This window comes from Nicotiana attenuata, unplaced genomic scaffold (genome assembly GCF_001879085.1).
Source record: "Nicotiana attenuata strain UT unplaced genomic scaffold, NIATTr2, whole genome shotgun sequence".
NCBI classification, from domain to species: Eukaryota; Viridiplantae; Streptophyta; class Magnoliopsida; order Solanales; family Solanaceae; genus Nicotiana; species Nicotiana attenuata.
In genome coordinates this window covers 47,932-64,225 of record NW_017672114.1, presented here as the reverse complement: position 1 = coordinate 64,225, position 16,294 = coordinate 47,932, and the positions used below count along the sequence as shown (strand labels likewise).

Here is a 16,294-nt window from a genome sequence, read left to right as displayed (position 1 = left end):
CATTGGTAAACTCGACCATTTCTCACAGTGGATTGGAAATAAAGTGCAGTCACACGCTAAAACTCCACAAAAGCCTGAAAGTAGGCCGCGTGCATCTCCAAATGGTTCGTCCAGGTAATCAAAATCAACCATAATAAGTTCTTCACACGTTAAATTTAGCACTTCTTTGACTTTCACTTTGAGCTTTTTGATATTTTTTTTCTGAATCTGTGTAAGAAAAGAGATCAGATGAAGCCGGGAAAGAGATGAACAATGGGTTAGAAAGGACTGCTGAATATATACTAATAATCAACAGTATTTACCTATTGCTTCTACAGTCCAATGGCTCCCAGAATGCTTTTTAGATGCGGTCTGAATTGTTGGAGCTGGCTGTGATGACTCCTGATCTGAATTTTGCTTTTTCTGCAAACTCTTGAACCTTGGCATGTCTGTAATTCAATAATGAATCCTACAGCATAAAGAATAAATTTAATAAGCAGGCAAAGCAGATCCACAAAAAGCTATCATTCACTTCTCAAATATCTAGTAGCCATATGGAGGATATATCTGAAACCACATGTTGGCCATTTCAAATTTCGACATAACAAATGATAGCATTCTAATACAACTACTCCATTTCATCAGCCCGGTGCAAAAGCAAGATACCTACCCAAAAGTGCAGTAAAAAAGCAAGATAAAGAAAAATAAAATCTTAGATTCAACACTATATTCATTTTCGGAACAAGAACATCAGTTCTACAAGATAACAAAAATCCTATAGCGAGACAGAACTCCTATATCAGTCAAAATTAACAGAGATAAAGAACTAATGGATTTAATATCACGTGATGTCCTACCAATGTAGATCATTTTGTAAACACATCTGTTTTCAAAATATTTAATTTGCCCAATAGCTAGAGCCAAGACAATATCACTACAACTATAGGTAATTTCAATAATATTTCAGCAGATACTTACAAGGATACAACTCTCTTGGACTTCAGGTCACATTTCACGCCCTTCCAGCCACATGGATCATCATCTTCTGGTCTCCAACGCGTAAGAACACAGTCTGAACTTGGTATTGCGGTCCTAAAATTAACAAATGCTTGACCAGCAAAAACAAAATTAAAGCCACATGCAATTGAAAAATACACCAAAATTACAGATTATACAAACCCAATAATGGGGAAGATGAGAGACCCATTTTGTAGAAATAACATTATACAAAACCAAAAATAAGGCACAAGAACTTACTGTAATTGAAGATACCTGTCTATTGCTATGCCAGAGAGTGATAGAGATGCTTATGCCACGACCTCTATTCTGATTAATGAATATTAGTTTTTATGATTGATCAAAAGTAGATTATATCGACATCTATTAATCCCTTTAGGATAAGAAATATTAGTTTGTTGTCTGAATAATACCCTCCATGCCCCATATTGCATAAACATGCCAGAAATTTTATATTGATAGTCCAGTAGTTTTTTATCGTAAAGAAGCGTAGTACTACCTTTCTTCCCTTGTTTAAAGCTTCTATCACGTAGACAACTACCTTCCTCCCCTTGTTTAGAGCTTCTATCATATCTATTTTTAAGAGAATTTATGCGATGAAGAAAATTAAAATACCTGTAGAAACACTGATATTCCCACAATAGGAATGGCTTATTCAAAGTAAGCGTGACCTTCATATATATAAAGCTGAGAGTCAGTTCATAATGTTCTCGTCTATATAGGATTGGTATGACATTGGAACTTCAACAATAGCTAGGATACTTGATGGGTTTCAGATTTCTGTTCATATTTATGTTAGGAATAAGTTTTGAACGTTACAATTTTGTCCTAACTGGTAATTGCTTTGTTGACGAAATAACTTATCTTCTAAAGGGCATAAAAGTATATTAACACTTTAGGGATATTTTGGTCGTTCGACATTTAACATGGAACATTCGTGCTTTTATAATAATATAGATATAGATATAGATAGATAGATATCAATATAGATATAGATAGATATGATAATATCATTTTTAGTCCGTTCTAAAAAGAATGACAACTTTCTAATTTTAAAAATAATTTAACTTTAAAATTTTTATTTTTCTTTAATATAACACATATGTACAAACACAAGTTTCTAACTTTTTATTCTTAAAAAATTGTAGATTAAAATGGCAAATAAAAAGGATAAAAAATTACAAGTGGCGCGTGGTGGAGAACGTAGGTCCCAATTGTAAGAAGGCAGCGCACTGAGATTGGACTTTGTCAGCGAGAGGACTAACTTTTGCAGACAAAAATATCCACAAAACATACGCACAAAGATACAGAGGTCTCCGACAATCTTCTCCCACTGCCCAACCTTCAGTAGATTTTATTCTCTTCATCAACTACGCTTCCAATTTCGAGTTGGGTCTTCTTCGATTTTCTGCCTCAAGTCAACACAAGAAAAATCACCTGTTTTACCTACTAGTAAGAACTAATTTCTTCCACCTATGTGTTTTGTGCTTAATTTAATTCTTGCTTCATTTGTGATTTTGAGCTGAATTTCGTTTGAGTAATTAATTTTGTTCTGGTCGATTTGGGTATGTTGCTATGTTTTCCTCCCATTTTCCCCTTTTCTCAGTTTGGCATGCGTGCAGCTTAGTTCCATTTTTTTTTTTTGTTTAATTTTTGTTTTAAGTTCGAATAATGGCGTAAACTCACTGGTTGGCTTGATTATTGTTGCTGATTGTTATGCTCTTGGTTCTATCTATTTTGATTCCAGACTATTTTCTCTACTAAGTTGTCCTACATTTAAAATTTTAGTTATGGAGGCTCTTGAGGGTTCTTTTGTTATGTTAGACGTTACAGATTGATTTTTTACGAGGGTGGTGTCTCGGGGGTCAATGTGCGGACTGATAAAGAAATGGGCTTTTGGCCTTACTCTACCCTTAAAACTAGTTCATGAGGCGAGGATTGTGCTAGACCATATAAGTAGACCAAGAAACCTATATCCCACTGATATGGCTCTACATCTGGAACGTGGACAATATAAGATGCGGTCCAACATTGGGTAAACAATGAATTGAGATGAGTCTGGCTTTGATATCATAAAGAGTTTGAAAGGGGTACCTTCTACGTCCCATCAGTATAGGTACCAAGTAACTCTATCTATTAAAACTTAGGCAGAATGGAAGAAATCAACTAGTGTTTTATTGCCCCTGATGGGATTTGAACCTGAGATCTCATGGTTCTCCTCCCACTTTACTAATCACTAGGCTAGACCCTTGGGTACGTGTTAGACGTTAAAGATTCATCTTTTTACTTCTTTCCGATGAGAGTGATACCTGTTTGGAATTCTGCTTCTACCACGGATGATCTCGTTTCAGCATTATAATTCTCCAAGTCCCTTAGCCACTCGCATATCCATTTGAATTAGTAAATTCTGAATTGTGTTTTCATGTGACCTTATCTTGAGAATGTTGCCTAGTAGGGATAATGGGTGGACAAGTTAGAGGTTTCACCTTGGATACAATTGCTACTTCTTGTAAGATGGCAAGCAGTCGTTGTTGTCAAGGGCAAAATGTGCACAAAAGCACCAAGGCCTTTTGGGGTTTTAAATAGAACATGCAACTAACACGAGTTTTTGCAGTAAAGAAATGTGCTAATGAAGAAACAAGATTGTACAGATAATGCAAGAGAAACAACAATAAACACAAACAATGGATAAGTGAAATACATGAATTAAAAATCGTGTAAATCAAGTTTAAAAACCACTTAAATTTATGATCCGATGCTAAGATGCAATTTTATGTCTCTAATTCCTATTCCTAATCGTAGCTTCATTCATGACATTTTCTTATCAATTAATCACTCTGCCGACTATTTTGAAGTTTAATGTTGCCCTCCTCAAGATTGAGTCATGGGCGATGAGACACATGTTTTGATGCCTTGATGCCTGCACTAAAGGCCCACTTAAGCGAAGGCAAAGGGCTTAGTTTGTGTCGCACCTAGTTTCAGGGTTTATATGCATCAACTGAGCCTTTAACAACATTGAATTCCAAAATCCTTTGAATCTCGTGATTACATGCTCACACTGGAAAGCAGAACTACAAATTGACTTGGCATTCCTTGATACCAAACTTATCTTTTGATTTCAGGTTAATATTTGTGGTCAAATTGATGGGTTCCCCACAGTCCATTGTTTCACCATTCAAGGGTTCCTCCACTTTTGTTGAGCCCGAGAAGCAGAGCAGTGAGTTATTCATAAAGAACCGTGGTGGCCTATCCCAGGGAGTTTCTGCTTATAGAGAGGAGGCTGCAGTCTGCAACTTGGAGGACTTCATTGGAGTTCTAGATGTGTATGTACACCAGGCCAGAGACATCCATAACATCTGCATTTACCATAAGCAAGACGTTTATGCAAAACTTTGTCTTACCAGTGATCCTGAAAATGCAGTCTCCACGCAAATTATTAATGGTGGAGGGCAAAGTCCAGTATTCAATGAAAATCTAAGGCTCAAAGTCCATACAATAGAATGCTCCGTGAAATGTGAGATATGGATGATGAGCAGGGTGAGGAATTATTTGGAAGACCAACTGCTAGGCTTTGCACTGGTCCCGCTAACTGAAGTCCTCGTTAAAAATGGAAAGCTAGAAAAAGAGTTTACTCTTTCATCATCTGATCTCTTCCACTCTCCAGCAGGATATGTGCAGTTGTCCCTTTCTTACAGTGGAACTTCACCTGAAGTGATTGCGATTCCTGCATTGCCTGAATCTGTTGACAATCGTGCATCTCTGCTGGGTGCTAAAGCAACTGAGTCGCTTCCTGATGAATTTGAAAAAATTGAATTCCCTGATCCCAAGATAGTAAATGAAAATCATCTTATGGTGTCTGAGTACTTTGGTATACCATGCACCGATCTTGACTCTCAAAGCTCAGATAGCTTGGTCTCTACTGATACAGCAAATCATCTCAGTCCAGAAGTAAAAGTTCGTGTTGAGGAGAATTTTCCAACAGGGATTACTAATCCAAACCAATATCCTAAGCGCGATTCCCCTCCAAGCAGTGTATCAACCATTGAGTCGCCGTCAGTCTTGCATCCTGCAAGCTCTCAGTCTTCAGAGCCCTCGGGAGAATCAAAATCTCCAGTTCAAGAATATACTTCCGAATGCACCACCGTGAAAAGAGTAAATTGTGGTGATGCTGAGAGCAACTCATCAGAAATCAAGCCTGGTAGCGGATTTCCAAAGCCAGTAGTCACAGTAGAGATTGAGGCAGAGCAAAAGGTTGTGCAACAGGAGATAGTGGACATGTACATGAAAAGCATGCAGCAATTTACCGATTCATTGGCAAAAATGAAGCTTCCATCGGATATTGGAAATGGACCGACCAGTTCTGGCAGTTCGAGTTCAGATCAGAAATTAGAAACACCCAAGAGCACTGGCTCTCGAGTGTTTTATGGTAGCAGAGCTTTCTTCTGAGATCTTGTGACGATGATTACACTACTCAAATGACCTCTAGAGTTTAGGAAACAAGACTGCAGGTATTAGTGACACTGAGCATTCTGTGTATTGTGGTATTCAGTCATTTTATAAGGGGAACTAGAATGATGGAAACTGCTTGACTTGGCTCTGTAAAAGCATTATTCTATTTCTGTTGTTTCTTGCTAATTAAATCTGTGCTTAGTTTCTCTTCATAATTTGTCCTTTAATGATTTGATTAACTACTGTGCGCCTATTATGTTGGAAAAGTTTGCCTAATTAAGCCGATGTTTCTGATCATTGGGCGATGCATCTCCAGTGTGGTAGATATGGAGTGTAGTAGCATAAGTATGTTGTGAAAATGAAATCTCCCTAAATATTTACTGAATTAATAAAAGGTTTCATATTTACTTGTTTAAAGGTCTGAGTCAAGACGGAGCACAAAAGGGCAATGGTAGAAGTGAGCACTCCCTTTTCGTCAAGCAGAAGCAGAGGGTCTCTTTTCTTTTTGATCAATTGATGCAAGAATATAACCTCCCACTTTTCCAGCTTGCAATGCAGCTAATCGCATGGCTACAAATTTCACAAAATTTCTTCCTAAACTCTTAACAGGCTTTTCTAACTGTTTCTGGATGCATTTTTTCTTGGCTTCAAATTATTTGTCACTAAGACAGCTCAACAAAGATGAAACATTTATTGTCATAACTACGACTCGAATGATTGTTAAATTACAAAAACCTGGAATCTTAAGGTTTATGTTTGTTTACCTCGAAAATACGAGTAACAATTAAATTTGATTTGTGGTTTTAAAGATATGTGATTTAATTCAATACCAATTAATAATCAAGAAATGTGAAATATGAATGAAAGAAACAAGCAAATCAAACCAGTTTTACTCAAGCAGTTCTGACCTCGAGCTTAGTGACCTCGAGATGAACCAAGAACAATAAAGTAAGAACAGTGGAGGGAAAAGACAAGTCTGATGAGCAATGAGCCAGAAAAATAAGATAGTATATTCTTTGCAATGATTAGATGATGTTACAAATGATTGGGGTGCTCTTTATATAATAGGGAAACCTTAAATAAGGTACATTTCTATTTACAGTAAGGAATATCATTGGTACAGCTGTCTAACCGCCTAGTACGGAATCGTACAATCCTATTCCGGGATTTGCGCCATGATCTTGGGGACGTGGCAGGAATCTTGCTCATTCTGTTACAAATCCTTAACGGCATTATTCGGGGTCGAGCATACTCGGCTTCGGTATTCCCCGTACTCCTTTCTTCGGGCATTGCATTTTATCTTCGAGCTCGAGTCTCGTTCGTCGATCTCGAACTCGGCCTACGAACTCGGACCTAAGGCGATCCCTCGAGCCGGGGAAATCGGGCGTGCCTGATTTCGACCGTATACAGATAGTCCCTGCGTTTCTTAGAGTAAGATGATAAGAAACGATTTGAACCTCGATTCTTCGGAGTCTCTAATGATGATGTCATTCCCGTGACGTGGGCGCTCGAAGTGACCGAAACGTCCCGTCGGTTCGCTTCCCCAAAACATTAAATGCATGCCAGTAATGGTCGGCCACCAGCGCCGCCAAACCGTCACCTTTTATCTATAAATATGGAGTTTCTTCTTTGAACCAAAAACTTTACCTCTTTATTGCATTTATTTTGCTCACTTTTCCCCTTCATCTCTTTCTCTTCTCAGTACTTTTACTCTGATCACCGGAAAACGCCAAGATCGTATAAAACACCACACTTTGCCACCGCCTGAACTCCTTCTATGGCTAAAACTTCCAAAACAGTCCCCCAAAAAGAGAAAGCATCATCTTCTTCTACTGCTCAGCCAACCAAACCGGTGGTGCCGCCAGCCCTTCACGAAATCACCCCCGGTCCTTGTGTGATAAAGAAGGACTTTAATGTTGAGAATCCCCCTAATATCCCAGGCCGATGTGAACATGTATCTCGATATATTTGTTCGATATCGAAGAAGTTCCTCAAAGTCATGAAGAGGGACTGCGGCTGGGGAGACGAGGTCTTGGTTCAGATTCCGAGCCCCGAGGAAAGCATCACTACCCACGTGGAGGGTTTTTTAAGTGTTTACATTTACCCCTTCACACTGGGTCCCCTCGATCCGGTAGTGATCGACTTTTGCAAAACATATGAGGTTACCCTCGGCCAGATCCATCCCTCCTTTTGGCGCATCGTGATCATGCTGCGCTATTTTTCGGAAAGGCCGAGGGGTCGGAATTTACCCTCAATCATCTTATTCGGCTGTATCGGTCCCAGCTGTTTCGAGGGCTCATCAAGCTGCAGTGTCGAACAAAGAAGGCCTTCTTTGCTAGTAATGATGAAGACAAAGATCGAGGCTGGATGAGCTGGTTCATCAGAGTAAGGACTTCAGATGTCATCCTAGGGACAAAATGCCGTTCCCGGAGAGATGGAACTTTAATCATAAGTGGAGTTCCTTAACAAATATTCCTTCATATTCTGCTTCCGTGTTTCATAATATTTTTATCTTTTCTGCAGCTGCTGCTTGGACGCCTCACGCTGTCCCTGACTTCGAGGAATGGGTCCGAAAGTTAGCTGCCACCTCTTCGTAGGATGAGTGCAAATGGCGCGATTTATCGAGGGGTAAATGGGAGGCCAAGAATCATGGTAAGTTCCCTTCCCAAGCCTCGATACCTTTCTTTTACTGGTGATGTCATCTCATTCATGTTTATTTGTGCAGACATCGGAGATGTCTCTGAAATGAGGCCAGCCCCGCCTGGGAAAGGGACCGAGTCCCCGATTCCGAAATCGGGGAAAGAAAACAAAAGAAAGAGGGCTTCGAAGCCCGAAGATACCCAGGATGAGGCGGCCCCTACTTGGAAGCCGAGGAGAAAACTCATTCATGTGGACTTGGATTCAGCCATTCAACACTTGGAAGACGAAGAGAACGAAGGTGAAGAATCGGCGCTGGTACCCTGAACTAGGAAACTAGTCGAGACCGCCAAGTCCTCCGAACCTGATACCTTGCCTCTCGATGAAGGAACTCCGAAGAAAGATTCGGAAAAAGCCCTCGAGTCCCCCGAGATCGAGATCTCGCCTCCTCCTTCAACAAATACGCCGGAGGGGACAAGTGCTGAGAGGGCTGAAGCTAATCAGAGCACCTCGAGTGAGGAGCTCGGGGCCGTGACAATGGGTCACTCACTTTCTCTACCATTTTACTCCAATGAGACAATAAAGGATGCTCGGGCTCTGAGAACACCCGACCCGAGCAAGGTCCTCGAGGAAGACCCTTTCCGGGACTATTTTACCGGGGTTGACGATGTTGTTGACCTTAACAATGCATCCACCCTCTTCGAAGAGGCTCAACGTCTCCTCTCTCGGGTAAATACTAACTTTCATTGTTGTGATTTTTTCTTTTCTTCCCTTTCTTTGACTGACATATCTTCATTTCATGTATAGGCCATCGTCAAGTTTAGAGCTGAGCTGGGCCAATGTGAGGCCGAGCTCAGGAAGGTTTGGGGTGAAGAGAAGGCCCTGAGGCTCCTCTGTAGCCAAAAGAAGGAGGAGCTTAAGGACCTTCGGGCTGAATTGGCCAAAGCTCGGAAAAAACGAGACCGAGCTAGATGAGCAGGTAACTGTGATTTTAACAGAGTATGGTCTTCTTGGCCTTACTTCGGAGGCTAACACTTCGATGTCTCAGCTGCAGCAGAAGCTGGAGATGATTGGGCAGCTCAAGGGCGAAGTTGATCAAGTTAATACTAACTGCCATCGATGGAAAGAGAACATGGATCGGCTTGCTGCTGATGAGGAAGCTGTAACTGACCTCGGCTGAAACTCAACTCCGAGGCATTAAAGTGAAGAGTCTGTCCCAGGCCAAGAAAATTGAGGAGTTAGAGGCAAAGCTTGCTAGAGCCCTGGCCGAAGCAGTACAGGCCAAGGCTGAAGTTGAGAAGACGAAGGCTACGACTGGCAAGACCATCGCCGTATACTTAAGGGATGCCAAGGCTGTTCAAGAGGAGCTGAGGGAGGCCTCCGACTGGGAAAAATGGAGTAATGATTTGGCCAAGTGCCAGGCTCGGAGGGAGACTCTCGAAGAAATCTACGCCCGAGGATTTGACCTTACTGAGGAAATAGCCCAAGCAAAGGCGCTGGAAATCGACGCCAGGTTTCTTGTTTCTTCTGATGATGAAGATGTCGTGAGTGGCTCCGAGGGAAGGGAAGGTGAAAAAGGAGTCCCCGAGGAAGAGGAGGTTCCCGAAGATAGAACTGCAGAGGGTGCAGTTCCTTAGGATGTTGCTCCCGGGGATGTAACCCCGAAATAGATTAGGTTCTCTTTTTCTTTTTTGTGCAAGGGCCCCTCGTGGGTGTTGTAAATATACTTTGTAGAACATCTCTTATGAATATAAAGAACTTCTTTGCTTTATCTTTAATTTGTGTTGAATTCCATTTCGTCTTCATCTGTGAAAATTTTTATTGTATAACTCTAATGATTAGTCTGAATACTAGACTCAGAACATAATAAACCCTTAGGTTTTTTATTGATCAACATAACACCTCTTAAGGTTTTAGTTAATCCTCGAGCTAAGCTTAAATTGATTTAATGCGAGCTCGGGATGTCGGGACTCTTTAGTCCGAGTTGAGTGAGAGCAAGGTCTTGAACCCTATATATTTTGGCCCTTAGGCTCTTTTAAGTTGGCCCTTAGGCTCTTATATATCAGCCCTTAGGCTCTTTAAGTTGGGCCAATTTGGCCTCTAAAGCGGCTATAATTTTTCCCTCTTGTCGGCTAAAAGACTTTAGTGAAAATTTATCTATACCTTAGCATGTATTTTTTGTACCCGTTGGGTTTTTCGAAGGTTCGACGGATCGGAACCTTATTAGTAATTTGTTTGTGTAAACATAATCGAATACCTCTTGAGGTTTTTTTTGAAGGCTGATGTTATCGAAGCCTCTAAATTATTCGAGGGATGATTTTATCGAAGCCCTTTATCTTTGCTTTTGCCGAGGGTAGCCTGATTTCACCGATTTTTCCAAAGTGTTTGAAGGCCTTTAATTTATGGCGGAAGTCGGACATCTCCGAGCCGCATTATTTCGGCTGTAGCCTTTTTATATGACCGTAGTCTTTAATATGGCCGTAGCCTTCGGGTATGTCTCTTGGACTTGTTTCCCGATAACCTTTCGAACAAGTTCGAAAGGTTAGTCCCGAGTATGTTGGCCTTGGCCTTTGTATCGAGGGAATGCCTCTTTGAGGTCTTATGAGTCCGAGTTTTCGATGAATCGGATGCGCTGACTATCGATGACAGTCCCCGAGTATTTCGGGGGTGCATTCGTGCTTTGGCTCTTGAGCCGTTTCCCGTAGGATTATAAGTGTAGAGCTCGTATAATAGTAAAATTCTTTGAGACACAAAATGTTTTTGATATAAACATAATGCTTCTTCAGATAATTGATACACGCGTACATGTTTGGCCGTCGGCGCTCGACTATTCTATATGGATACGGTTCGTCTGACCGTTTGGCCTAATACAAAGTTTCCCTATCGAGGCCCTCTTAGGCGTGAAGTATTTTCCTCGAAAATATGACCTCCGAGGGTGATGCCCCCAGTATTCGAGGTTGATTGAAAAGAAGCCTTGGATACTGTTGAGTTCTCCTTAGGTAGCATATAGTTGTTGCCTCGTTAAAAACCTTGCCGGTAAAACCCATTTGGGAAAAAATTCGATCCAAGGGAAAAAGAGTGCAACGCATGCTTTAAAACCTAAGGCCTACATGTAAAAAGGTGCCTTCGATATCTTCGATTGAACACCAGCAATGAGTTAGTTTTAAATTCAAATGGACAAGGAAGATACATTCATACCTTAGCAGTAGTATCGTTTGAGTAACGATATGTTCCAATTGTTCGGCAATTGCTCACCTTCCACTGTGCTAAGTTTGTAAGATCCTTTACCGACAACTTCGAGGACTCGATACGGTCCTTCCCAATTCGGGCCCAATTTCCCTTCATTCGGGTCTCGAGTATTGAGGGTGACTTTCTGTAGAACTAAGTCCCCGATTCTGAAGTGTCGAAGGTTAGCCCTTCTATTGTAGTATCTTTCGATCCTCTGCTTTTGTGCGGCCATCCGAACAAGCGCTGCCTCTCGTTTTTCATGTAAGAGCTCGAGGCTAGTATTCATAGCCTCGTGATTTGACTCCTCCAACGCATGTCGAAACCTGGCGCTGGGTTCCCCGACTTCAACAGGGATGAAGGCCTCGGAGCCATATACTAGAGAGAACGGAGTAGCCCCCGTGCTAGACTTCGATGTTGTTCGATATGCCCAAAGGACCTCGGGTAGAACTTATCTCCATTTCCCTTTTGCATCGTCCAACCTTTTCTTCAGGTTTTGAATGATAGTTTTTGTTTGTTGACTCGGCCTGTCCATTTCAAGTTGGGTGGTATGGTGTTGATAAGATCCTCTTTATTTTGTGTGCTTCGAGGAACTCCGTTACCTTGCTGCCGATGAATTGTTTTCCATTGTCACATACACTCTCGGCAGGTATCCCGAACCAGCATATGATGTGGTCCCAGATGAATTCAATGACTTCTTTTTCTCTGACCTTCTCGAAGGCGTGTGCTTCTACCCATTTAGAAAAATAATCAGTCATAAACAAAATAAATTTAGCTTTACCTGGGGTCGTTGGTAGGGGGCCGACTATGTCCATTCCCCATTTCATGAAAGGCCACGGGGATAGGACCGAGTGGAGTTATTCTCTGGGCTGATGGATCATCGACACAAACCTTTGACATTTATCACACTTTAACAAACTCCTTAGTGTCTTTTTCCATGCTATCCCAGTAATACCCTCCTCTAATAACTTTGTGAACTAAAGACTCGGCGTCGGAGTGACTCTTACAAGTACCTTCGTGGATTTCTCGTAGAACATAATTGGTGTCCCCCGGCCCTGAACATACCGCCAGTGGCCCATCGAACGTTCTCCGGTACAATGTTCCATCTTCATCTAATGCAAACCTAGCAGCCTTGGTTCGTAGGGCCCTTGATTCTTTATGGTCCGATGGGAGTTTTCCATTTTTCAAATAATCGATATATTTATTCCTCCAATCCCAAGTCAAACTTGTTGAATTTATCTCGGCATGACCCTCTTCAACCACAGACCTCGATAATTGGACGACAGTCCCCGGGACGATATCATCTTCTTCGATCGAGGATCCAGATTAGCAAGTGCATCGGCCTTTCTCGAGGCACATGATCCAGAGTCCACTCCTTGAAGAGGTGCAAAGTTACCTGTAGCTTATCCAAGTACCGATGCATTCTATCCTCTCGAACTTCAAAACTTTTGTTCACCTGGTTCACCACCAACAGTGAATCGCACTTGGCTTCAATGACTTCTGTTCCTAAGCTTTTAGCTAGTTTGAGACCTACAATCATGGCCTCATTATTAGTTAACCTAGAAGTTTTGATAGATTGTCTAATGGTACCACCCGTAGGTGGCTTTAAGACAATGCCAAGCCTGGACCCTTTCACATTTGAGGCACCGTCCGTGAAAAGGGTCTATACCCCCGATGATGTACCCGATCTCAGCAGGAGCTCTTTCTCCACTTTGGGTACGAGGGTCGGCGTAAAATTAGCCATGAAGTTAGCTAGGATTTGCGACTTGATGGCCCTTCGTGGTTGATACTCGATATCATACCCGCTAAGTTCGACGGCCCATTTGGCCAACCGGCCCGATAGCTCGGGCTTATGCAAAACGTTTCGAAGGGGGTAAGTTGTTAATACATATATGGGATGACACTGAAAATATGGTTTTAGCTTCCTAGATATGCTTATCAATGCAAGTGCTAATTTTTCTTGGTGAGGGTATCTAGTTTCAGCATCTCCTAAAGTTCGGCTCACATAATAAATAGGGAACTGCGTACCTTGCTCTTCTCGACTAGTACACCACTTACCACTATCTCGGATACTGCCAAGTATAGGTAAAGTTTTTCATCTACCTTCGGGGTGTGAAGCAAAGGCAGGCTCGATAGATATTGCTTCAATTCTTCTAAGGCTTGCTGACATTCCGTGGTCCACGCGAAATCTTTCTTCTTTTTAAGCAAGGAAAAGAACCGGTGACTTCGATCTGATGACCTCGAAATGAATCGACCTAGGGAAACTATTCGTCCCATTAGACTTTTCACGGCCTTCACACTATCCGCGATCGTGATATCCTCGATGGCCTTGATCTTATCAGGGTTAATTTCGATACCCCGATTTGACACCATGAAGCCGAGGAACTTACCCGCGCCAACTCTGAAGGCACATTTCTCCGGGTTAAGCTTCATGTTGTACTTTCTCAAAATTTTGAATGTTTCCTGCAAATGATTCAAATGGTCCTCTGCGCGCAAGGACTTAACCAACATATCATCAATGTAAACTTCCATTGTTTTACCTATTTGTTCTTCAAACATTTTGTTGACTAGTCGTTGATATGTAGCTCTCGCATTTTTTAGCCCGAAGGGCATTACATTGTAACAATAAGTTCCAAATTTAGTAATAAACGAAGTCTTTTCCTGGTCCTCCGGGTTCATCTGAATTTGGTTATACCCGGAGTAGGCGTCGAGAATAGTTAGGATCTCGTGGCCGGCCGTGGCATCGATCATACGATCGATGTTGGGCAGTGGAAAGGAGTCTTTTGGGCATGCTTTGTTCAAGTCCTTATAGCCTACACACATTCTAAGTTTGTTTCCTTTTTTAGGAACTACAACTACATTGGCTAACCATTCGGGGTACTTTACCTCCCGAATAGACCCTATTTTAAGAAGTTTGGTTAACTCGTCCTTTATGAACGCATGTTTCACCTCGGACTGGGGCCTCCTTTTTTCCTTCACCGGTTTGAACCTGGGGTCGATGCTTAGCCGATGTGTGGTGATTTCCGGTGGAATCCCTGTCATATCTAGATGGGACCAAGCAAAGCAATCCATATTATCAATAAGAAATTGAATGAGTTTTTTCCTGAGTTCAGGGGTTAATCCCGTTCCCAGGTATACCTTTCTCTCGAGCATGTATTCGATCAGTATGGCCTACTCCAGTTCCTCGACAGTTGATTTGGTTGCATCGGACTCTTCGGGAACGATGAAGGTTCGAGGAGTAAGGAAGTCCTCTTCTTCGTCTTCGATTACCTGTTGCTCTAATTTCGTTGAGGCCGGGGGCGGTGATTATTTAGCCGCCTGCTTACCTTTGGTGCTCGATTTCTTCGAGGTCGAAGGCTCTAGTATCGGCACCACTTCCTCAACTGCAAATATCTCCTTTGCAGCATGTTGCTCTCCGTAAACTATTTTCACTCCCTCCTCTATTGGGAACTTCATCATCTTGTGAAGAGTTGAAGGCACTGCCCTCATGTTGAGTATCCACGGTCTCCCGAGGAGTGCATTATACCTCATGTTGCCTTCGATGACATGGAATTTCGTATCCTGTATGGTTCCGGCTACGTTTACTGGCAGAATTATCTCCCCCCTTGTTGTTTCGCTTGCCATATTGAAGCCATTTAGGACCCGGGACGCAGCTACAATTTGATCTTGTAGGCCGAGTTGTTCTACGACCCTCGATCTGATTATGTTTGCGAGCTACCTGGATCCACTAGAACACGTTTAACTTGAATTTTATTTAAAAGGATAGAAATTACCAGGGCGTCATTGTGCGGTTGAGATATGCCTTCCGTTTCCTCATCACAGAATGATAAGGCATCCTCGGGCACATAGCTCCGAGTCCGTTTTTCTCTGGTGATTGATACCTTGGTGCATTTGAACACAGGTCCTTGTGGGATGTCGACACCGCCAACGATTATGTGGATTACATTTTGTGGTTCTTCCTGCTCATTTTTTCTTGCATCTCTCTCCCTGAAGTGGTTTTTAGCCCGATCACTGAGAAATTCTCGAAGGTGACCCTCGTTGAACAGCCGAGCTACCTCCTCCCTTAGCTGCCTGCAGTCTTCGATTCTATGGCCATGTATGCCATGATACTTACACATCAAATTTAGATTCCTCTGAGAAGGATCGGTTTGGATAGGCCTGAGCCACCGGGTATCTATGATTCTTCCAATAGCTGACACGATCCTTGATGCGTCTATACTGAAATTATACTCTAACAATCGAGGTGCCTCCGCGGGATCGGTGTGTTTATCGAACCCGCTCTTACTCATGAGTCCCCGAGAGCTTTGACCTCGATCGTTTCTGTGATCGTTTCGAGGAGCGTTGTGGCCCGAACCATTGTTTCTCCAATCAACATATGGCTGATACTGTTCTTTGTTTGACCTTGATTCCCTGTCTGTATCCCTCGGGGGCTTAGCTGCCGACCTGTTAGGATGAACTGAGCCCGAGGAGGCTCTCAACTGGTCGTCCTCGACCCTAATATTTGATTGGTAACGGTTATGTACACGTCACAGCTGGATACTCAATCAGATTCTGCTTTAGTTGTCGAGACGCGATCGAACTCCTTTTATTCAAACCCTGCATAAAAGCTTGTACTGCCCAGTCATCCAAGACCGGTGGTAACTCCATGCGCTCCATCTGAAACCTAGACACGAACTCCTTTCAACACCTCGTCGTTCCTTTGTCTTATCTTGAAGACGTCCGACTTTCTTGCTGCCACCTTTATGGCTCCGGCGTGTGCTTTCACGAAGGCGTCTGCTAACATAGCAAACGAATCAATAGAATTAGGAGGCAAGTTGTGATGCCAAATCATAGCTCCTTTTGACAATGTTTCTCCAAATTTTTTTAACAATACTGATTCCATCTCATCGTCGTTCAAGTCATTTCATTTGATTCTATAAGCGTATGAAGTAATATGCTCGTTAGGGTCGGTTGTCCCGTTATACTTGGGTATATCGGGCATGCGAAA

At 42.3% G+C, this 16,294-nt stretch overlaps 1 protein-coding gene across 1 annotated transcript; it reads left to right on the top strand.

Annotated features, from left to right (window-relative positions):
- Window positions 1-2,233: 2,233 nt before the first annotated feature.
- Window positions 2,234-5,655, top strand: LOC109211907. Its single transcript, XM_019375502.1, has 2 exons — window positions 2,234-2,448; window positions 4,119-5,655. The coding sequence occupies exon 2, from the start codon at window positions 4,141-4,143 to the stop codon at window positions 5,440-5,442; it is 1,302 nt and encodes a 433-aa protein (XP_019231047.1). The 5' UTR covers window positions 2,234-2,448; window positions 4,119-4,140; the 3' UTR covers window positions 5,443-5,655.
- Window positions 5,656-16,294: the final 10,639 nt, after the last annotated feature.

What these genes read in the sequence shown, in the direction of transcription:
- LOC109211907 (XM_019375502.1), top strand. Translation starts at nt 4,141, where the DNA reads ATGGGTTCCCCACAGTCCATTGTTTCACCATTCAAGGGTTCCTCCACT.